Source organism: Physella acuta, unplaced genomic scaffold, assembly GCF_028476545.2.
Source record: "Physella acuta isolate Inbredline_101_S28 unplaced genomic scaffold, ASM2847654v3 ptg000484l, whole genome shotgun sequence".
Classification (NCBI taxonomy): Eukaryota; Metazoa; Mollusca; class Gastropoda; family Physidae; genus Physella; species Physella acuta.
The window spans coordinates 102,605-127,206 of record NW_026732003.1 but is presented as its reverse complement, the minus strand read 5'-3'; the positions used below and the strand labels follow the sequence as shown (position 1 = coordinate 127,206).

The window sequence follows — 24,602 nt, the reverse complement described above, 5'->3', positions numbered from 1 at the left end:
TTTTTTTTCTTAAATACTTTTATTTGCAATTAAAACAAGTACATCAACATCAAATTTTTTAACATAATTTTGAACACCAAATGAAAACGAAAGGTTTTGCAAATGTACATAATCAATATTTACATGATGTCATGTATTTGATTATAAAAAAATTGCAAAGGATGACAGTAAAAGGGGTGAAGGTCAAATGAAAGTGTCAGAAGTCTGGGTGGGGAGAGGAAAGGAAATTTTTCAGAGAGGGTCAATGGGACAGTGAAGCATTTTCTATGTAGGGAAACAACTTAAGTTGACTAGTTGAAAGGGTGTTGTAGTGGTCGCGTTGAGTTTTCAAAAGGTTGCAGTGTGAAAGATGAGGGGAAAGAAACAAGATTTAGAACTTTAAATAAGTTCTGGATATTGATGTTGCGGTGGGTGGTGGGGTCGTTGGAACAGTTAAAGGGATTGTGGGGTTATCATGTCTGGGGGTAAAGTGGATGGAGGGGGAGAGAGGAGGGGGTAGATTTTTTTTATTTTTATTAATTCAATTGTTTTAAACATTTAAATCACTAATAATAATATATTTGATAGATTTTACATAGCATCAAAGACATGAACAATGAACATCAATTGCATATATAATAATCAAAGGGAAAAAATAAAATGGCATAAGAACTAGATTAAAATAAGGTGTGCAAACTAGGTTTCTCTTCACTGCTTAGTTTAGTGTGCTGCGGAGTCAAAAGTTCACACTGTAGCCACCCATGGACAGAAATAGAAACGACTGTGGGAGAAGTGTCTCTGTAATCACGTACATTGTAATCATTCCAAAACTTTCCATGACATAAAATTGACCCTTGGCAATGAGGGCACGCTACCTTGAAATGTCCGCCAGTCCGGTTGAGTGGGGGGGGGGGGAAGTGTATATATATATATATATATATATATATATATATATATATATGTGTGTGTGTGTGTGTTACGGTCAAAGCCCGAAGTCGGCCAAAGCGTGCATTGGTCAATATAGCCCCTCATTGATCGGCCAAAGTCCGAAACTTTACTTCATTTCGGCATTTTGCCACCCAATCCGCGGACTGGCCATGGTGGACCGGCCAGTCCGAATTAGAAGATCATCTGGCTAGGGACAAAGTCCGAATTAGAAGATCATCTGGCGAGGGATGACCGGTCGAAGTCCGAATTAGAAGATCATGAGCAGATTGTTTTTTTTATACCGTAACGATCATAAAAATTAAGTCTTATTATAGTTGATTGTTATTTAAAATTACATTGTTATTTTTACGATTGCAGCGATTTGTTGTGCACTAGATTGTGCAATTGCAGCAAATGTAGCCTTGGCCGCCGGTCAGTGATTGTGAAGATGCGATAGTCCGTAGTGATTTACCTCAGTGCAAACGGGCGACAATGAGAGCAGTTTTTCGCGAAGAATCGAAAACTCACTTCTAGCTTATAGTTGTTTAACTACACCATGTTCCGTTCCTAGCTTGTAGAAAGCGCCCTCGAAGCTCATGCCAACTGCAATGACGCTTCGAGGATCACCGCGACCTCAGTCAACATTTGGAATATGGATGCGACCAGTATGTCCAACTTCAGCTTGTTTAAATTTTGTTAGCATCTTAGCACCTTGAGTTTGCAAGCTAGTATGAGCTGCTGACCTGTTGTCCATGGTTTCTTGTTTATTGAGATATATTCTCCGTACCCTTAGTCTGCTTCATTGGCTATTCCGTATATTGCATGGACATCGTTGCCACAGGAACCACAAGAATGGGCTGCACTACAATAATTTCACAAACTATACCAAGTCTGTTGGCCTTATTATTGTCACGCAACTAGTCTGGACATCGCGCCACGGCAGCAGATGTGTTAGCTGAGGATGTCGTTGCGTTTATGGCAACCTCCATTTCTTGTTCAATATTCTCAAGATCTTCCTCGGTAGCTAAATTATCGAGAGCATCTCTTGGTAGATTTGAAGTGCTGTCCCACTTTTGCTTTGCACCCAAACAAGGTTTCGTATGGCGATTATTGGATTCCTTGATGAAAATTACGGTTTCATTACGGCTGATTCATTTGTCTGCATCCTTGTCATCATCATGTTTTGAACATCTTAGTTGGCACGTTCTACTGAACCTTGGCTTTGGCTATGCCTTGGTTTTCTGTGAACTAGTTTAAGTTCAGGACACATGTTCTTTACTTCAGAAATAACTTGATTCACAAATTCATTTCCTTTAGGATTTTGGATTATTTATTTTGGCAGCCATCTGATATGTCTGTATTTAATCTGACGGTCCTTTTGGTCGCTGTAGTGAGACCATCCGTTGTAGTGAGACCACTCGCTGTAGTGAGACCCTTGGTTGTAGTGAGACCACTCGCTGTAGTGAGACCACTCGCTGTAGTGAGACCACTCGCTGTAGTGAGACCACTCGCTGTAGTGAGACCACTCGCTGTAGTGAGACCACTCGCTGTAGTGAGACCCTTGGTTGAAGTGAGACCATTGGTTTTAGTTTTTAATGTAGCTACGACAACATTTTGAAGCCCTTAAAATACCGGCTACCCTCCAACAGTGAAAAAAAAAATTATTCTTTAAGAGGAGAGCAACGTTAACCTATGGGCTGATAAATCTAGTCTTGTTCCTTTATAAACGATTCTTTTTAATTGGCAAACCGGAAAAGTATCTATCTATATATATAATTCTCTTCTGGGATCAGTTAGAAAACAAGCTCTGTTCACTCTGTTTACATTTTACAATCACAGAGACGGGTTTGGTGACGGCTATTAGGGGCAGATAATTTAGTTTGAAACGATTTTAAACTTAGAGGAGGTAACTAAGAGGAGGCTGCTTTCACGTGGGGGGGGGGGGGGGGTAGTGTTTTTAAGCAAATATTTTCAATGGCAGCATTGGTACTGTCGAATTCACAAATTATAAATTACTGAAAAGTAGAAAAAAAAACAACTAAATAGCGGCGTATGATACGCAGCGGGTCGGCTCGTTTTTTTTAAATGTGTATTAATTACTGTGCCTGGCTTTAACTTAGTGTTTGTTAGTATATTTCATATAATGACTACATAGTGTCTTTCATAAAAGTTAACATAAGCTTTGCTACTGACGTAAAATGTGTTTGTGCTTCTTGATCTTACATTATTTAAACCATTTTCAAGGCTGCAGTGAAATGCTATATTAACTTTATTATATTGTAAATTTTGTAATTTTTTTATGCTTTGATTTTTGTATAATCATTTTAAAATGTGGATTACTTTTTTTAATCCTAATGTTTTTTCAACTAAAACAATACAAAAAAAAGGTTTCTCTGATTTAAATTGTTCTTCTAATTTAATTCTTGCAATACACAACAATTTGGATTCACTCAATTCGCCGTTTAAAATTCAGAATTAATTACTTTGTGATTATATTAAATATGTTTCATGATCAGCTTTGAAGTTTAAAAGTTTTTTTAAGGTCCAACCAGGGTGGTAACGTTCATGTAAAATAAAATAATTACGTTTTTGGTTAATTTGCATTAACCAAGATATTACTTTTGTATTTCTTCGTTGATAGTGTCAACTTTCATGTAATATTTTAATTCAAAATTAATTTTTAATTAATTTGCATAATCAAGATATAACATATATTTCTTGGTTGATAAATAGTTAAGTGCAATCTTTGAGTTCATATTCCGTGCTCCTATCTATATCAAAGTGATGACTGTATATTCACTATAAAAGCACTTGTAAAATAAACAGATAAAATAGAGCTAAATGAATAGTTACTTGATAAATCATGGTAAAATAAACAAATGAAATAGAGATAAATGAATAGTCACTAGATAAACCATGGTAAAATAAACAGATAAAATAGAGCTAAATGAATAGTCACTAGATAAACCATGGTAAAATAAACAGATAAAATAGAGCTAAATGAATAGTTACTTGATAAACCATGGTAAAATAAACAGATGAAATAGAGCTAAATGAATAGTCACTAGATAAACCATGGTAAAATAAACAGATAAAATAGAGCTAAATGAATAGTCACTAGATAAACCATGGTAAAATAAACAGATAAAATAGAGCTGAATGAATAGTTACTTGATAAACCATGGTAAAATAAACAGATAAAATAGAGCTAAATGAATAGTTACTTGATAAACCACGGTAAAATAAACAGATAAAATAGAGCTAAATGAATAGTCACTAGATAAACCATTGTCAAAGAAAGAGAAAATCTCAACTTCATCTACTGAATGGACCTTTAATGTCTATCAAGACTGAAAATAATATTTCTTTTTCTCATCCTTACTTTCATGTACCAGGCTAAACAGAAAATTTAACAGTACTCATTACAACTGTTTAATGATATTATGCTGAATGTTTGAAAACAAAACTTATATTTAGCATGGTTTTCATACAAAGTACAAGAACATTGTAAAGTAGTTACAATTATAAGCATTACATTTAAAGAAATAGTTCTGTTTAAATAAAGGTTAGACCGCTTATCATGGACATAAATTATGCATAATGTGGAGGGTGGTCAAATAGTATGTATCTATATAAGTAAACTATTGGTCAAACAAATATATTTCCATATAAAAATTGACCAAACATATCTAATAAAAATTCACCAAGTAATGAAGGGGCCATTAAATATCTTTAACAATAATGCTCAAAATCACAATGCAGGTTTGTTAAAAATATCTCAAAATCACAAGAAAATAAAGCATGTTAACATGATCTAAACACTCAAGCTACAAACAAGATGGAAACAAGGAAGTGACAAAGTTAAGAGCTGTCCTCAATGTTGTCAAGCAGTAGCCTTCTTCCCCCATCATGTACCTGGGGATAAAAATGACATAAATTCTGAGTACAAGAAAGCAATAAAAATAAACAATTATTTTTATAATATATTACAAATATCAGTAATGTTATGTTTAAAGTGTATCATATGTAGTAGTAATGTGCTATATTTATAAAGTAACCAATAGTAACTGGTACTTCTGCAATATAGCTAATGCATATGTAATTTGTATATCTGGATAGCTGTAACCAAGGTAGATAACAATGTTACACATTTTAGTAGTAAATTGTTAGTTTCTAAAATATAACCAACGAACCGACACGCTATTTAGTTGTTTTATTTTCTACTTTTCAGTAATTCATAATTTGTGAATTCGACAGTACTAATGCTGCCACTTAATATATTTGCTTTAAAACACTATCAGTAGCTTGTTAAGGACGATAACCCCCCCTCCTTTCCCCAACCCTACCCCCCCCCCCCGTGAAAGCAGCCTTCTCTTAGTTACCTCCCCTAAGTTTGAAATCGTTTCAAACTAAATTATCTGCCCCCAATAGCTGTCACTAAACCCTGCTCTACGATTGTAAACATTTAGCATGAACCACAGCTCACCAGACTATGTAGGGTGGGGGTGGTAGGGAGCGCGCTTACAGCTTGGTGTTTTCTAGGGTATCCAAGAAGAGAATTATATATATAGAAGATAGTAACTGGCACTTCTAGAATATAAATAATGCATGAGTAATTTGTATTTCTGGATTGCTGTAAACTATCACAAAGTCAGATGTTACTTCATGTTTACCTGATGAATTGAAGATGATGTCCAAGAAATGAAGTGCATGAATTATTTTCTACCAAGGAGGGACAACTCCAGTAGATTCATATTTTTTTTTTAACTGACAAACTACTGTTTTAATTCTAGATTTACACAGTTAGTAAATAGTCCTTACAGAATACAAAACTAGTATTCCATATTTTTCAAGGTTTTAGTTATAGTGGGACTGCAATAATAAAATTTATTGTGTGCTGCTTTTAGGATACTATTGAAAAAATTCGGTTAGATAAAAGCGTATGCACTGTCTATACACCTAGCTTAATGCTGAACTTGAAAAAGCCAGATTAGATTAAAAACTTCCACACATATACTTTTTTGAAAAGAAGACATGGGACTAAAACATTTTTGAGAAGGTTAAGTCACATGAGTGATCTGCCTTTTATTGAAATTTTTTCGAAAGGTTAGAATCTGTGTTGGGTCTTACATGAGGATACAAGTCATAGTATTAAGCAAGTGAAGAAGAGAATCTTCTTTGTTTTTAATTTATAGCCTTTTCTGCCATTGGGTTTGAACTCGAGACTTTATCAAATTTAACAACCATGAGCTTTGTTGACTCGACCACGCCTCCAACACAATTAAGTATATGTGTCAACTGGTGATGCGCCATTGAGGCGCCAATTTCAGCCTGCTTTTCTTTCTGGATTTGATTCCACAGCCTTTGTCCAACCAAGAACAAACTACAAGGCAGCAGTTGTTTGATTTTGGAGTTGTCTCCAAGAAGAGTAGCTGTCCCCAGCTAACGAGCCTCATCTGCCGAGGGTTCGAACACGAGACTTTTCGGTTTAGCAACCATGAGCTTTACCGACTCGACCACCCCCACCCCTAAGAAGAGAATGAACTAACCCTTCATGAATAAACTCTGTCATGGCATCACACTCCGCTCCCAGCTGGGGGAGAGAACTCGACCACCCCCACCCCTAAGAAGAGAATGAACTAACCCTTCATGGATAAACTCTGTCATGGCATCACACTCCGCTCCCAGCTGGGGGAGAGAACTCGACCACCCCCACCCCTAAGAAGAGAATGAACTAACCCTTCATGGATAAACTCTGTCATGGCATCACACTCCGCTCCCAGCTGGGGGAGAGAACTCGACCACCCCCACCCCTAAGAAGAGAATGAACTAACCCTTCATGGATAAACTCTGTCATGGCATCACACTCCGCTCCCAGCTGGGGGAGAGAACTCGACCACCCCCACCCCTAAGAAGAGAATGAACTAACCCTTCATGAATAAACTCTGTCATGGCATCACACTCCGCTCCCAGCTGGGGGAGAGAACTCCTGATGATAACATAACTCAGTATGGGTAGAAGGTCATCTGCTCCTCTGTCAATTCAAAAAATGGATATTAATTTGACTTTATTGGATTGCTTAATTAGCTCAGGTTAATTTATTTTAAGAATCTTATTCATATTAATGTAATGATATGAATTTATATAGAAGTTAGTAAGTCTACTTTAAAGTAGTGTAAGTGAGTTGCTCAACAACTGAAGTTTTCAATGTATTACTTTTAAAAATCTCATTTCTTCATTATCAAATTGTACTTGCTATAACTAAGACAAAGTTTTTTTCTCAGACAGTTTTTATGTGTTATACTATAAGTAATATTTTAACATTATTTTTATTTTGTATATCATAACTTGATTTTATACTTTCTTATAATTGAAATAATATTAACACAATCTTTAGCTAAGCTCAGTTCTCTTGTTTGAAAACAATGGTCTCAATTGTAAGAGAAAAATGTTTTATAACGTTTGAGAAATATCATTAGTTTCTCCCCCCCCCTCCTCCCCCCAACCCACTTTTTAATTATAAACTTAAAAATCCAGACAAATCTGGTAGCATAAAATGTCTTACACAGAGGGTGCTTTGACTTTGGGATGTTCTTCATCACCATCTTTTTTCCTGTAGTAGTCATCCACACACTCACAAATCAAACGACAAACTTTCACTGAAAATTTTTTTTACAATTCTTTTTAAAAAATTATTCCAAAAAAAGATTTATTAGCAGAGGGAGTACTTCCACAACATTACTACATGTAAGTAAAAGTTCAAATTTACTTTCGATATTTAACAAAAAAATCTCACTTAAAATGTTTTTAATTTAAAAAAAAAAAAACACCCCATCAGCACAGCCATTTATAAACCAAACAATTGTTGAAAATAAAGGCAATTTAGTTTATAATCAAGTAATCTTGCTTTGGTCAGGTTTACATACACAGCACATCTCATTTTGTAAAACTGGGTGAAGACTAGAAAAGTAAACTTTACTCATTGCGTTAAAAATAAGTAGAAACAACTTAAAGGATGAGTACAGTGACATTTAGAGTTTTTTATCCCCCAGTAAATGCATGATCTGTCATCTCTAGAAAACTGACCAATCAAACAACTGACCACTGACATATACAATAGACCATAAACCTATGCATTGGACCATAACCCTATTTAACAATGGCACACAGACCTATTGAAGAATGGCCTATAGACCTATACAACAAGGGACCACAGACCTATTCAACAATGGACCACAGTCCTATACAATGGACCATAGACCTATTCAACAACATACCACAGACTTATACAAGGGACCACAGACATATCCAAAAAGGGACCACACATCTATACAATGGATAACAAACCTATACAATGGACCACAAACCTATACAATGGACCACAAACCTATACAATGGACCACAAACCTATACAATGGACCACAAACCTATAAAATGGACCATAGACCTATTCAACAACATACCACAGACCTAAATAACAAGGGACCACAGACCTATACAATGGATAACAAACCTATCCAATGGATAACAAACCTATACAATGGACCACTAACCTATACAATGGATAACAAACCTATACAATGGATAACAAACCTATCCAATGGATAACAAACCTATCCAATGGATAACAAACCTATACAATGGATAACAAACCTATAGAACGGATAACAAACCTATACAATGGACCATAGACCTATACAACAAGGGACCATAGACCTATACAAATAACCAAAAACCTATATCGCAGACCAATGACCAATAAAGCAACTGACCACTGACCTACACACTCCAGCTTGCTGAGCATGGTGTAGTACTCCTGGACATGGCAGAGCTCAGTGATAGCCCGCTGGTAGGGCTGCTGGTCCCCGGAGTCCTGCAGACAAAGTTTTTTGGAAACCTTCATCTCCTCGGGGCTAACATTGGCATAGCTGGTCATTATACAAGCAAGCACCTGCTCCTGTTTGTAATTGACCACTCTAAAAAAAGTAAAGAATGTTTACTTCAAGCATGGAAGAATTTACAAGGCTAAACGGAAAATTTAACAGTACTCATTACGATTGTTTAATGATATTATGCTGAATGTTTGAAAACATAACTTATATTTAGCATGGTTTTCATACAAAGTACAAGAACATTGTAAAGTAGTTACTCTTTTTAAAATAATTTTTTTTAACAATCACTTCAAGGTTTTTCTTCAGATTTCCATAAAATTTTGCAACCTTGGCAGGTTTTGTGTGATCAAAGCCAACAACCTACTCTTTTACTGACCAATTACAGTGTATTATAGATAAAGATTATTGCAGTTAATATTTAACTATAACACGGTAATGAGCATTAGAGCTTCAAAAAAAAAAAAAACAGATTTCAAGGAAATAATGAATTGTAAACTTATTTGAGAGAAAACCTATTCATCAAGGGAAGGAACTAGTTGAATAAAACTCATCTGGCTTAAAAGTTAATTACTAAAATGTTTATAATTAATGAGATTAATAATAATATACAATGGACCACAGACCTATAGAATGGGCCATAAACCTATTCAACAACGGACCACAGACCTATACAACAAGGGGACCACAGACCTATAAAAATAACCAAAAACCTATATCATAGACCAATGACCATTGAATAGGTCTGTGCACTTTGTTGAATAGGTTTATGGTCTATTGTATATGTCAGTGTTCAGTTGTTTAATTTGTTTTTTTGTGTATTTAAAAGTGATCAAAGACAACATGCCTAAAAAGCCTGAGCAACGTTTTCCAGATGGGTTTGAAGAAAGGCTCCTCCAAAGACACAGCACACTGATCTCTGCCAACAGGAGTATCCAAAGATTCATAGGCTGTTGTCATCATCACAAGAAGCTTTTCTAGTAATGAGGAAGTATTTTCTTAATAATCTCATGGTGTCTTTAAAAACTCAAGCTATCATCAACACACAGAAAATTATAATCAGAGGCTTTCTAGTAATGAGGAAGTATTTTCTTAATAATCTCATGGTGTCTTTAAAAATACAAGCTATCATCAACACACTCAAAATTTCATTAGTTGATTTCCTAATTATGAAACCAAAAACAGATGTAATTAATTTAGTAATAAGTTCATAATCAAAGTTTCAATATACTATCATCAGCTATCAATATTTTTTTTAAATGAAAAAAAAAACTTTTTTATTTGATTAACAAAGTAACAGCCACAAGAATTTGAGCATTAGCTTTTGTTGTCATTTTCTATCTAGATCTATACTTATGTTAAATTTTCTAAAACAAAATACTAGTCAATGTGTGTGGTATTTAAGAAATTTTTTTTGTTTGTAAATAATAAAATCATGTTTCTATTTTATACTTTAATTGTGTATATAAAAATTAATATAGTTTAATTGCATGCTTCTGTTTTAAAGTTATATTGCATATCTAACAATTAGTATGGCAAGTAATGAAAATTATGATAACACCAAAATAAAAACATGACATTTTATTGAGTTGTATGACTAATTGTAAAAAAATTATATAACCTACATACCTAGATAGCGATGTATGTCGTCTGATATAGCTTTCAAATGTCTTGAATAAGCATCGGCCGTCAGCTCATCAAATTTTTTATCTGGCTTCATGTTAGAAGGTAGGCTGTGGCAAGTGTCTGTTTCATCCTGCGGTGTATTTGACGAAGGTGGCTGAAGGCTAACACTGCGGTCTAGGCTAGAGTTATCTACCTTCTCTGACTTCTTCACTTCTGCAACATGGTCAGGTACTGAGGGCTCAGCTGTTCTGTACGAGGGTCTGAAGTTGTAGGCCAGGCTCTGGTAGTCGTATTCGTCCTCCCCGTCAGCTACGTCATCCTCAAACAAATAGTCCAGCGTGTCCTCGTCGTACTCGGAGCAGTCCATTTTGTATCTGCTGTAGTCACGCGTCACCTGACGCATGAGAAGCTGTGCCTGACGCCGCTCCCAGGAGAGCTGGGTGGTCAGCTCTTGTCCATCCCCGGGAGAAAGGCGGTCCGTTGAAACATCTGAAGTTTTTGAAGCATTGGGAGTAGAAGCGAAGAATGGATTTTTAGCGTTGTTTGAATTTTCAACATGTTCTGTTGAACGTTTCGATGCTTGGCTTGAATCATCGGAGCTAATAGTTATATGAACAGGTGGTGAATCTTGTCTGTCTACAACAGTGTTGGTGTCAGTGGGTGTTGAACCTGTATCAGCAGGCTGAGAAGATGTCCCACGAGCACTGTCACCACTAGGTTCTTTGCAGTCATCAAGCTGTAATGGTGAATCTGATTTACCCTCACGAGCTGAGCTTTGAGCTAAAACATCAGCTCCATTTGAGCTCTTATCACTTTCTGATGAAATGTCATCACTGTTTACATTTTCAAGATTGCTTTTTATTCCAGCATTGTCTGAATGCTGATCCTCTGTTATGGAATGTATGGAGTTGAGAGTTTCTGAACGTACACACAAAGGATCAACCCAGGATTCTGGATCATTAGTCACAGTTTCATCTTTACTATTCTCTGGACTACTCCTGTCATCTACCTGTTTACCGTCTTCAGCTTGCAAACAGCCAGTGCTTTTAACACTGTCTTCAGGTGTATCTTTGGATTTTTGTACAGGCGGGGGAGATGACTCTCTTTGGAATATGATCTCTGAAACGCTATCCAATGAGGGCCAGGATTTTTTTGGAAAAGGTACCTACAATTGAAATATGTTAAAACTGTCAAAAGTAAAATATTTTGCCACTTCTTTTTTCCTACTATTTTAGTGATCAAAAATTATTTGGTATAAAATTTTACCTATGTAATTTCTAGGAGATGAGTTTAGTAAAATCTTACAAATATTATTTGACATCAAGGTCAACCAAGATTTTTAAACAATTAGCTAAAGGCAAAGAAAGGTAAGTTGTACTGAATTGAACTAACCTTTTTGTTTTTAAAAAATGTTTACTTATTTCAATATTGTCTTCACACAACAATTATTTTTAAATGTATAGAACAAAGGGAAGTAACAAAAGTAAAAAAAAAGGGCGGTTAAAATTACTTCAATCAGCTCTAAATCCTGATATTTGCTAGCAACCAGAGGGGAGTAAGTAAAGTTCCCTTTCAAACCTGACGGTCTATAGGGCAAGTGAAGTGGAGTTAACTTGTTTCTGTGACCTCGACATATGAAGAGATAGTGTGGTCAGCACTTTGCCCAGCCGCCTACTTTCCCTAACAAGAGTTAGGTACCCATCAGAGTTGGGTGGACTCAGGGACGGTCTACTGACTTAACCCGGATTTGAACTCGAGACTTACGGGTTAGCAGTCCAGCTCTTAACCGCTAGACCACTCAGTCAAACCAGTGGGTAGAGCCTCTCATAAATCTTAAACTGATATACCAAGGAAAATAACAAATATAGATAAAAGACAGGCTAAAATTACTTTAATCAGCTCCAAATCCTGGTGTTTGTTAGCAACTAGTGGGTAGAGCCTCTCGTAGATTTTGAACTGATATTTCCGCAGCAGCTCAGTCAAAGGGTGATCCTGGCATCGGAGGATCTCCGCCACCAGCTGACTGATGAGTATTGGATCTTCTGGGTTGGAGTCCAGTTTGCTTCTCCAGTTTTGCAACCATTTCTAAACAAATGTAAAGGTATTTTCACATGCGCACTGAGCCCAACAGGGATTGTATAACAGAAAAGTTGATTAAGTAATTAAAATGTATTTTATACACCTCAATATAACCTGCCAAATGAAACAAAAAACATGGATAGTAAACTTTTTAACTGATTTTAAAGTAATAATGATAAATAGGTATGAACTAAATGATTAGAATTATTTCGATCTATGTTTATTATATTTGACTACTAGCAATAATTCAGACTATCTTTGCTTTGTCATATGACACAAAAAAATTTCTTATTCCGTTGTATTTTAGCTAACAAAAAAATTGTCAGTTTAAACTTTGCAATAAATAAATACATGTTGAATATTTTTGTAAACTAATTGAAACTATGCATGAATGATAAGCAATGATACATACGGCATCCGTTTCATAGATCAATATTTTCTTATAAATCTGGCGCTGCTCCTGTTCCTCTTTTGACATGCCAATAGGTGTGGCAAAACGCCTGCAAAATTGGAATGAACATGTTAGCTTTATACAATTAGGACATATGTTCATGATATTTTGTTAGCAGAATGAAGAGATGAATTGGTGAATGCTGTCTGCAATAGGAATTAATTTAGTAAAATTTAGTTTGTTATGTTAAAAGTTGAATTATCCTATCTTATTGTTAAAATAATGAAAATTATATATATATATATATATATATATATATATATATATATATATATATATATATATATATATATATATATATATATATATATATATATAAAAATCCTACTTTGCAGCTTGTTCCTCTAGCCTTTGATTTCTGGCTTGCATTTTCCTGGCAAGCTGGAAATTAGGGAATATTGATTCAATAGGATCGACAATACAGTGCTGACCACACTATCTCTTTTATTTTACTTCATTTTTATTTTATTTAACTCCATTTGTGATGGCTTTTATTTTCAAAGGAGGTTGAGAGAAAAATGAATGAAATAAAAATAAGTTTTGATAATAATACTCTCCAAATTAATAGTAGTCTTAATCTTGTTGTATTAAAATTCTGTGTTATTTGTTACTGCATAGTTTAAAATAAACAAGTTTTTACAAAAAATTTTTTAACAGTATTAACTCACTCTAAATATTTATAACCTGATAAAAACCAAAAAAAAAAAGACTTTTACGTCACCTCTTCTTCTTGAGCTTGGGCTATGGCAATATTTTCAGCCATCTTTCTTTGAATTGTCAAACTCTATGGAACAAAGTGAGATTATTAATAATTAGCATGTGAATGATTCGCTTACATCCACACACTGAGAGTTAATTCATGGGTTCCTTACATAACTGAATGCTGATACATTGATTTCTTTACATGATTGAATGCTGATACATTGATTTCTTTATTTAAATGAATGCTACTGCAATGATTTCTTTATTTTATTGAATACTGATACATGGATTTCTTTATTTAATTTAATGCTACTACATTGATTTTTTTATTTAATTGAATACTGATACATGGATTTCTTTACATAACTAAATTTTAATACATTGATTTCATTTGTATCACTTAATCAAATAATGTAATGGTTCCCTTCTATAAATCAATGTTAATTAATTGTCTCCCTTACATAAAACAACTAAATGGTTTGCTTACATAGCTGAATGGCTCCATTACACAACAAAACTAAATGGTTTGCTTACATAACAAAACTAAATGGTTCCCTTACAAAACACAACTAAATGGTTCCCTTACAAAACACAACTAAATGGTTCCCTTACAAAACACAACTAAATGGTTCCCTTACAAAACACAACTAAATGGTTCCCTTACAAAACACAACTAAATGGTTCCCTTACAAAACACAACTAAATGGTTCCCTTACAAAACACAACTGAATGGTTCCTTTACAAAACACAACTAAATGGTTCCCTTACAAAACACAACTAAATGGTTCCCTTACAAACACAATGAAATGGTTCCCTTACATAACACAATGAAGTAGTTCACTTACATAACTGAAGGCGTTAAAGTCTGATCTGTTTAACCTCTTCATCCTGGCCTTGTAGGCTGTCATCAGAGACTGGTTCTGTTTCTGGGCGATCTCCATGGGGGTCAGTGTTGGCGTCCTGATACAAAACAAATTTCCTACATAAAGGGTTTCCAGAATAATGTGCAACAGAAAAATGTGCAACAGAAAAATGTGCAACGAAAAAATGTGCAATGGAAAAATGTGCAACGGGAAAATGTGCAACAGAAAAATGTGCAAATACGACCTCATTATGATAATATACTTTTTTTAATATTTTTTGTGGAAAAATGTTTTTTATGCGGCCATTCTTTGCTAATATCTTAAACGAGCCGACCCGCTGCGTATCATACGCCGCTATTTAGTTGTTTTTTTTTTCTACTTTTCAGTAATTTATAATTTGTGAATTCGACAGTACCAATGCTGCCACTGAAAATATTTGCTTAAAAACACTAAACCCCCCCTCCCCACCCACGTGAAAGCAGCCTCCTCTTAGTTACCTCCTCTAAGTTTAAAATCATTTCAAACTAAATTATCTGCCCCTAATAGCCGTCACCAAACCCGTCTCTATGATTGTAAAATGTAAACAGCGTGACCACAGCTCACCAGATCATGTGGGGGTGGTAGTGATAGTGATAGAGAGAAAGAGAGGGGACTGCAAGGAGGCGCTTGCAGCTTGTTTTTTAACGGCTCCCAGAAGAGAATTATATATATATAGATAGTTTCAGCTGCAAATTTTTCTGATCACCCTGATGAACAAAGGTGGGGAACTAATGTCACTATGTTTTTTACAGCTATAAACATCAAATTAGACTAAAAATAACAGCCGAATAAAAATTTAATCAAAGTGTGCTTGTAAAATAGTATGAACGCTTACTCAAATATACTGCAGAAAGCACAATTTCTACTTTTAGAAATAAAATTGTTTTTAAAATAAAAATATTTAACACCTAATCAGTACAAAGTTAATTTCTCTTTAATGGATATTACTGAAGCTTACTAAAAGAACATGAGGACCAGGAACAATAGCACAGCATTATGAAAAACTAATAGTGATGTTATCAAGACTCTGCTAGAGTTATGGGATAGATGGATTGGGATGGACACAAAGTTTGGTATTGTAAACAAAACAAGTCAACAGTTTTTGGTTCATGTTAACACAGTAAATGTTTGATGCTGATTGATTTTAAGTACTGTTTTAAAAGGTGAACACGTACTTGTTGACTGTGTAGATGTGTGTGATTTTAAGCCCTGTTTTAAAAAGGTGAACACGTACTTGTTGACTGTGTAGATGTGTGGGTTGTTCTCATCTGGGAGCAAGGGCACCAGGGAGTTGAACTTGACTGGTAGCTGTGCTGGAGAGGTCAAAGGTGAAGGTGGCGGTGTGGTGGCTGCAAGAAGAGGAATGCTGACATGCATTGTTTGATGGTTGTTGTATAGTTTTATTTAGTTAATTCAATGTATTGTTAGTTAACTCAATGTATTGTAAGTTATAGGATGGCATAGTCTAGAGATAGAGAGCTAGCTTATTTCTAGTTGAGCCTACTTAAACACATATAAGCTAATGTTTACATTTCTAGTTGACCTTACCTAGAACACATGAAAGCTAATGTTTACATTTCTAGTTCACCCTATATAAAACACATATAAGCTAATGTTTACATTTCTAGTTCACCCTACCTAGAAGACATAAAAGCTAATGTTTACATTTCTAGTTGACCCTTCCTAGAACAAATGAAAGCTAATGTTTACATTTCTAGTCGACCCTTCCTAGAACAAATGAAAGCTAATGTTTACATTTCTAGTCGACCCTACCTAGAACGCATGAAAGCTAATGTTTACATTTCTAGTTCACCCTACCTAGAACACATGAAAGCTAATGTTTACATTTCTAGTTGACCTTACCTAGAACACATGAAAGCTAATGTTTACATTTCTAGTTGACCCTACCTAGAACACATCTAAGCTAATGTTTACATTTCTAGTTGACCCTACCTAGAACACATGAAAGCTAATGTTTACATTTCTAGTTGACCTTACCTAGAACACATGAAAGCTAATGTTTACATTTCTAGTTGACCTTACCAGAACACATGTAAGCTAATGTTTACATTTCTAGTTCACCCTACCTAGAATGCATGAAAGCTAATGTTTACATTTCTAGTTGACCCTACCTAGAACACGTATCTAAGCTAATGTTTACATTTCTAGTTCACCCTACCTAGAATGCATGAAAGCTAATGTTTACATTTCTAGTTCACCCTACCTAGAACACGAATCTAAGTTAATGTTTACATTTCTAGTTGACCATAAATAGATAACATGAAAACTAATGTTTACATTTCTAGTTGACCTTACCAGAACATATCTAAGCTAATGTTTACATTTCTAGTTGACCTTACCAGAACACATGAAAGCTAATGTTTACATTTCTAGTTCACCCTACCTAGAACGCATGAAAGCTAATGTTTACATTTCTAGTTCACCCTACCTAGAACACATGAAAGCTAATGTTTACATTTCTATTTGACCCTATATAAAACACATATAAGCTAATGTTTACATTTCTAGTTGACCCGACCTAGAACACATGAAAGCTAATGTTTATATTTCTAGTTCACCCTACCTAGAACACATGAAAGCTAATGTTTACATTTCTAGTTGACTTTACCTAGAACACATAAAAATGAAAGCTAATGTTTACATTTCTAGCTGAGCCTACCTAGAACACATGAAAGCTAATGTTTACATTTCTAGTTGCCCATACCTAGAACACATGAAAGCTAATGTTTACATTTCTAGTTCACCCGACCTAGAACACATGAAAGCTAATGTTTACATTTCTATTTGACCCTATATAAAACACATATAAGCTAATGTTTACATTTCTAGTTGACCCTATATAAAACATAAGCTAGTTGACCTTACCAGAACACATGTAAGCTAATGTTTACATTTCTAATTGACCATAAATAGAACACATGAAAGCTAATGTTTACATTTCTAGTTGACTCTATATAAAACACATATAAGCTAATGTTTACATTTCTAGTTGACCTTACCTAGAACAGATGGACGTACTGGTGAGACCAGATGGGATGATGTCACACCAACTGTTACTGTAGACATGCTGGTAGTGGTTGACTCTATAAAATAGATATGTATTATTTCATAAAATAGGTATACATTTTATACTTTAATATTATATACTTTAATTTATATACTTTAATAACCCAGAAATGCATTATTTTAATAAAATTGGTATACTTTGTTTTAGTGAAATAAGTATGTTTAATTTTATAAAATAGGTATACATTATTTTAATAAAATAGGTATTGAAAAAATTTTTTTTAAACATTTTTAATCTAGTACGAATTAAAATAGTTTTTCATAATTATTTCATAATCTAATTAAAATAAATTCGCTCTCATCAACCACATATCTCCCGTGAATAATATTATTAGCGTAAAAAATTTCCATGTGTAGGAGATTCAGGTATGGATGAGTGCCAGAATGCACAATGATCGGAGTAAAATTAAAAATGTGGACATCTAAGACCCACCTAATTTCTCCACCAAGGCAGCAACTCTGTCAACACACTGTTGCACCAGCTTCACCTGTTTGCATGTTTTCTTGTCCACAACCACATCGCCACCTACAAATATGTAAGCAACAGAGACCATAAAAACGTAATCTATCAATCAACAACCAAATTGCCACCTACAAATATGTAAGCAATAGAGACCATAAAAATATAATCAATCAACTACCACATCGCCATCTACAAATATGTAAACATTTGAGAACATAAAGGTTTATTTTCAAAGAATACAAAAAAAAAAATATAAATAAAAAATAAAATAGTTGCAACACTTAACACACATGAGCAAAAACATTTCACAAATGGTTCTTGTAACAGCAATTCCAGTTAAGTAAGAAGTATTCTAAATAATTTAAATCTAGTGTAAGCTTTACATTTTTCAGTAGTCCTATTCACATTTGTTTTGTTTTCAAGTTTAGAATTTAAAAACACCCTTTTGCTGTTGTTTATTTTTTGCAACTTTAAAATACTTTTAATTTTGTAATTTAAAATACAATTTTAGAATTGACTCACACAGCCACATTTGTGTATCTCAAAGCCTAGAGAGAGTAATAGACAATGAAGTTTTGGACTATTAAAAACACTTGTTAGTTTTAAAATTAGACACATCACCTGCTTTTTTCATAGCCAAAATCAAGTTGGTGGAAATTTTATATATACAGCTGACATACTTTTTGTATGCCTCCTGCAACAAAAAAAGTACTTATTAGAAAAAAACAACAGAAGTTCTAGAATGACTATTTTCTGTTGAATATAAATTTATCAACCCTTATGTCCCAAAATTAAAAAAAAAATATAACTATACAAAAAAAACAAGAAAAAAAAAACTGATTGAGGTATTTTTCTCCCAAAGAAAACCGAGGAAGATGTATAAAAGAATTCACAATTTTATTTTCTTACAGTGTAATCATAATCAAAGTAAATTAGCTATATAGTGGGTAACCTTGACCTACAACTCATCTCAACAACAGCATTGTAACCTTGACCACAACAATACTTTCATTTAACAGTTTCAGGGCTTCCCCAATTTTAAGGTAACCTTGACCCACAACTCACTGTAAGACTGCCACCATAACCTTGACCCACAACTCACTGTAAGACTGCCACCATAACCTTGACCCACAACTCACTGTAAGACTTTAACAATTCCATCATTATCCAGCTTCAGGGCCTCCCCAATTTTAAGGTAACCTTGACCCACAACTCACTGTAAGACTGCCACCATAACCTTGACCCACAACTCACCTTAACAATTCCATCATTATCCAACCTCAGGGCCTCCCCAATTTCTTTCATCAATGAAGGAAGGTTGGACTCTGTCATTGTAATGCTGATTTTCTTTAAACTCCACTCACTTCAGATCTTGTAGCTCTTTATTTCAACAAGATGATAACCATAGCCTGAGTAGAAAAATAAAATTAATTAAAGATTAGTTTTAAAAAACAAAACTATTTTTTTTAAATAATTAAAATATATTTTTTATTAAGATGTAGATCGATGATTTTTATATGTATACAAGACAATGTAGTCCTAAACTTTCATATTTAATAAACTGCATATCATATCTTTTTTAAAATTGGTCTTTTTATCTTATTTCATATTCTCATTGTCAATGAAGGATGATGCACTGTTCTATAAGCTTGATAAAAATAAAAATGCTTAGGCTTAGGCCTACATGTTTACATTTGTGCTAAACAAATAAAACAATTGTCTGTTATCAACTAAACAAAAAGATAACAGACATTTTGTTTAAATACTTAAATAGGGCCAATTGATCAATTTGTACAAGATAATTATCCCCTTTTAGCACAGACAATTAATAATAAAAAATGCAGCTAACTAGATCTAGTGTTAAGTAGTATGTATGTATGTATGTGTATGTAGTATGTATGTACTCAGACCTAAAGCCAACCAACAGTATAAGTAGGCTATATACTAGATCTATATACTATTATGACTCTAGATATATAATCTTAAATAAAATAAATAATCTAGAATATATTATATTCAATATTCTATTAGTCTGAATTATTGTATTAGATTAGTATTATTAGAGGCCTATGGGAAAAACTAGATCTAGATCTAAACTCTTTCTTCTCTTCTTCTTCGTTCTTAATTATTAGTGTTGAAGGGGATCGAGATTTATCTGCCAGTGGGTTTGAACTCCAGACTTTGTTCGAATTTACCAACCATGAGCTTTTTGCCTAATCGACCACGCCTCCAACACAATTAAGCGTTACGTGTCAACTGGTTATGCGCCATTGAGGCCATTGACTCCGATTTCAGCCTGCTTTTCTTTTTGGATTTGCTCTCATAGCCTTTGTCCAACCAAGAACAAACTACAAGGCAGCAGTTGTTTAATTTTGGAGTTGTCTCTCCTAGAAAAGTGGCTGTCCCCAGCTAACGAGCCTCATCTGCCCGAGGGTTCGAACTCGAGACTTTTCGGTTTAGAAACCATGAGCTTTACCGACTGGACCACGCCGACCCCTTAGATCTAAACATTATTAAATAATAATAGGCCTAAATAGGTAAAATCACGATATAGCGTCGGTTATTATTCCGGAACTGTACAGCAGTAAAAAACAGTAAAACCATGGCGTAGTCTGTCGAGCCATTCCGGAAACCACCGGAAATACTGTAAACCATCATTTATTTGCCGCCATATTATTTTTAATACATAATGTTTAAAAATGTGCAAGGATTGATTTTAGTTGCATTTTAAATACTGTTTTGCTAATTATTTTGTATTTCTAATTATTTTAAGTGTATGTGCTAATTATTGCTTCTACTAAACATTATTCTAGTTATTCTTACTACTTTTAACTTTAGTTAATCTAATGATATGATTTACTAACAGAACTAGAGCTGGTTGTCGCAAATCTTCTGCAGGTTTTTTCTGTTTCTTAAAAAAAAACTACTATTTAGATTTTCTATCTGTTATTAATTTTCTGTCAATTAAACTGTAAATTAAGTTAAAACATTAATTTAATGCACTTGACTTTATTTTTATTTCACCGGTCAAATAAACTATGGTTTACAGCAGGGGTCTCCAAACTTTTCAGTCCGAGGGCCGCATTAACTATCAAAGTTCAGTTCGGGGGCCAATTTCTTCCAGGCATGTCTTTGATTTTTCTGGGCAAAATTCCTCAGACGTCACCAACAAACGTTTTTTTCCGTGGACAAAAAGATCTCCGCGGGCCGGATGAGAGGACCTCGCGGGCCGCATTCGGCCCGCGGGCCTTAGTTTGGAGACCCCTGGTTTACAGTAACGAATGTTACCGAAACTCAACGAACATTACATTACCCAATAATTTCCGACGCTATATCGTGATTTTACCCCTAAATAAATAGGTAATCCCTTAGTTTAGCGTCGGAAATTATCGGGTAATGTTTGTTGAGTCTCGGTAATTAGAGTTACGGTAAACCATGGTTTATTTGACCATTGAAATATAAATAAATTGAAAGTCGATTGTTGTGGGGATGTAGTAAATTAATGTTTTAATTTTTTAAGTTTAATCGACAAAAGGAAACAAGAATAAATATAAATCTAATAGGTAAAAATTTAGAGAAAACCCTTGATATTTCATAGTATCCGCCGCCAACCAATCAAACGCGCGCTTTCAACGCGTTTTGGTTGGCGGCTGACGTCACGATGACGTCACGCGACCCGTAAACACGGCGTTTTTGGAGCTAAAAAGGGCCGAAAAAGCCATTTTTTCTACGTGTAGTTCGGATTTTTTTACGTTTTTTAAAATGGGCCCGAAAATGACACTTTTTAGAAATGGACATAGCCATTTTTTCGATGATTTAATTAAAAAAAGGGCCGTTTTGAGCTATTTTTTGATGTAAACAAAGGCCCATGTCAACACGTGTCAAACCACGTGAAGGCACCCGATCGACGATTTCGGTCACGCATGAGTGGTTTTCGTACGTTCTCGTGAACTAAATACCAATTTCTTGACAACAAATTGGAAAACGACAATTTCGTGAAAGTAACGACCCTAGATGAATGGCTTTTGAAGATTATTAAATAAAAATCGATGTATTGGCTACATGTGTTGATTCTAAAGTTGTCTATAATTGACTAGTAGGGCATGCTGAAACAACGGCCTTAGGGCGCCGTGTAGTGTGTAGTTTCGCTAAATGTAAATTAATCAGCCCGGCCGCAGATCGACCGCAAACTGTTAATTGGTTGAATGTGAAAAGCATACTACTTACAAATTACTTTTGAATATTCACATCACACAAAATAATCCCAAAGAAAGCACAAAATAAAATCCGTTAGAAAAGCATGGAAACCACAATATGTCAACCTTAACCAGCCATCTTTGGCTCGATCTAGATCTAGAGGTCATTCTTTAGCCTACACGGCCTACACATGTGCCTTGCCAATAAATTTAGTTTCTAATGGTACATGACATTTAGATCAATATATTAATTAACAAACTAACTGAATTCCAACATTCTATCACTCTAATCCTAAAATGAAACAGAATTTGAAGCACAATGATCTAACGAATAAATCCCACTCTAAGTAAGTGTCGCAGCTCTAATCCTGGATACAACCGTAGTGTGTAGTCGTGTTGTGAGTAAACTTGCACGAGATAAAACACCGACCTAGACCTTCCTGATGTTGTGTATGGCCCCAAAGTGAAATGCTGGGAGTAGGGGAGGGGAATTTAACAGCAGAATATATTTTTTTCAGTAGTTACGTCACCAGTAGTTCACGCATCCTAACGGGGTTGAAAGTGTAACTTTATATTCAACTAGGCAAAAGGTGGAGGGTGGCGTCTTTCTAGTCGAAGAATACGGGGAAGCCGGCATTTGAAGCCGGCATTTCATTATTGTCATTGCTATTGAGTACAACCCTTTATTCTAGTTAAATGCATGACTAGGCTACTCATTACAAAATCTAAAAAATGTCCTTGTGCTGCCATGCAAAAGTAGCCTAATATTTCTACTGAATGGGGTAGGTATTTGACTTTGTTTATTTAAATGCAGATACCATTAGCCTAAACATATTTGGATGCACATTTCAGTTATATCGTAAGGATTAATTTTATAATACAATGCATATATTCTGACAGTCCTTCAAGTATTAGTAGTTATTGCCTATTGGACTATTCATAACTTGTATTTCAAAGATTTATAATGAGCGGGATGCACTCGATGTTTTAAGTGCTACATTTGGTAGCTGTTACTTTGTGCATGACAGCATCCTGATAGTTCACTGTTAATAATGTAAACTGAGCTTGACGAGACTCCCATCGCCAAGCAATCGTATGATAGACCCAGCAAGCATCACTCGTTAAATTCGACATCATGGCTATACCAGTCCTTGATTTTCATTACAGCCTTTAAACGCCTAGTTCTTGGTTTTGAAAAAAAAAAAACGTCTCCCCCCCACCCCTTTCCGCTTGCGCCGACGTCATCATAGGCCAATATCACGGTGCATTTTTTTTCAACGAGTATAACACACCCCCCTCTCCCCCTCACAGTAAGCGCCAACAACGGTCACCCAAGGCCCAAGGCCAATAACACGCACCACGGTGGATTTTTTTTAATGAGTATATACCCTACCCACCCGCCGCCTTACAGCATACCGCTAGTCTTTACAAACGGGGTTAAAAGTTTAACTTTGAGTTCAATAAGGGGAGAGGATGGTATTGAAACAACGATGTTCTTTAATATGTTTAATAGTACAAATACATAGTAAAAAAATATACTTACCTACTTCTATAGCATCATACATAATTTTATAATTAGCAAATTAATTAATTAATTAATTAAATATATCTAATGATAATGAAGGGAGATAGTTTATTTTGGTTAAGGCACGACACACAACACTATGCGTGCGTGGTATGTGGCCTGACCGACCGAAAGGACATTGTTTATATTATTGTTTTGAGTTTATATTTAACTCAATGCAACGAGCCCGCCGGTTGGTTGAGGCCACGCCGGGGGGACGATCTGTCCGGGATTCAAAGGGTCGATTCTAAATATCATCCAAAAAAACAAATAATAAATATAAACAATACTCATTTTGAATCCAGATTTCTAGATCTAGATCTAATCATCTAATCGGATTCCAAACTTAGAATGTAAGTTTAGTAGATCTAATCTAGATCTAGATATTGTGTCATTTTAACTACTAACTAGACTGTAGTAGACTCCTCTCTTTACAGAGCTGATTGCCTAATCGTAAATTCTCAAATTGCAAAACACCAAAATCACGTCCAAATGTTTTGATTCAGAGTGCTTGATCACGTGATACGCAGAAAGAGTAGACGTATCGGAAATATGCACGGAGTACCAAATGCTAAAGCTAATCATTCAGTTCACATGTCCCAAGGACTGTCAGTTATGGAAAGGGAACTTAACATTTTTTTTAATTAGCCTTTATATATAACACTCCATACTACATATTATTATTAGGCCTAGTATGTGTACTGTGTCGTTAAAGCACCTAACCACAAATATTTATT

At 34.8% G+C, this 24,602-nt stretch overlaps 1 protein-coding gene across 4 annotated transcripts; it reads right to left on the bottom strand.

The window, feature by feature from the left end:
• Positions 1-4,220: 4,220 nt before the first annotated feature.
• Positions 4,221-24,378, bottom strand: LOC131944175 (VPS9 domain-containing protein 1). Of its 4 annotated transcripts, none has more exons than XM_059304699.1 (17): positions 24,274-24,378; positions 19,360-19,514; positions 18,727-18,799; positions 18,076-18,168; positions 17,576-17,659; positions 15,790-15,904; positions 14,499-14,613; positions 13,673-13,735; positions 13,280-13,332; positions 12,913-13,000; positions 12,312-12,506; positions 10,425-11,586; positions 9,643-9,772; positions 8,686-8,882; positions 7,472-7,565; positions 6,836-6,940; positions 4,221-4,821 (listed from the first exon to the last, which is right to left on the bottom strand). In XM_059304699.1, the coding sequence occupies exons 2-17, from the start codon at positions 19,435-19,437 to the stop codon at positions 4,734-4,736; spliced, it is 2,733 nt and encodes a 910-aa protein (XP_059160682.1). In that variant the 5' UTR covers positions 19,438-19,514; positions 24,274-24,378; the 3' UTR covers positions 4,221-4,733. The 4 variants fall into 4 exon arrangements, with proteins under 4 accessions (XP_059160682.1, XP_059160684.1, XP_059160681.1 ...); XM_059304701.1 differs by lacking the exon at positions 24,274-24,378 and adding an exon at positions 24,156-24,177; XM_059304698.1 differs by lacking the exon at positions 24,274-24,378 and adding an exon at positions 20,305-20,539.
• Positions 24,379-24,602: the final 224 nt, after the last annotated feature.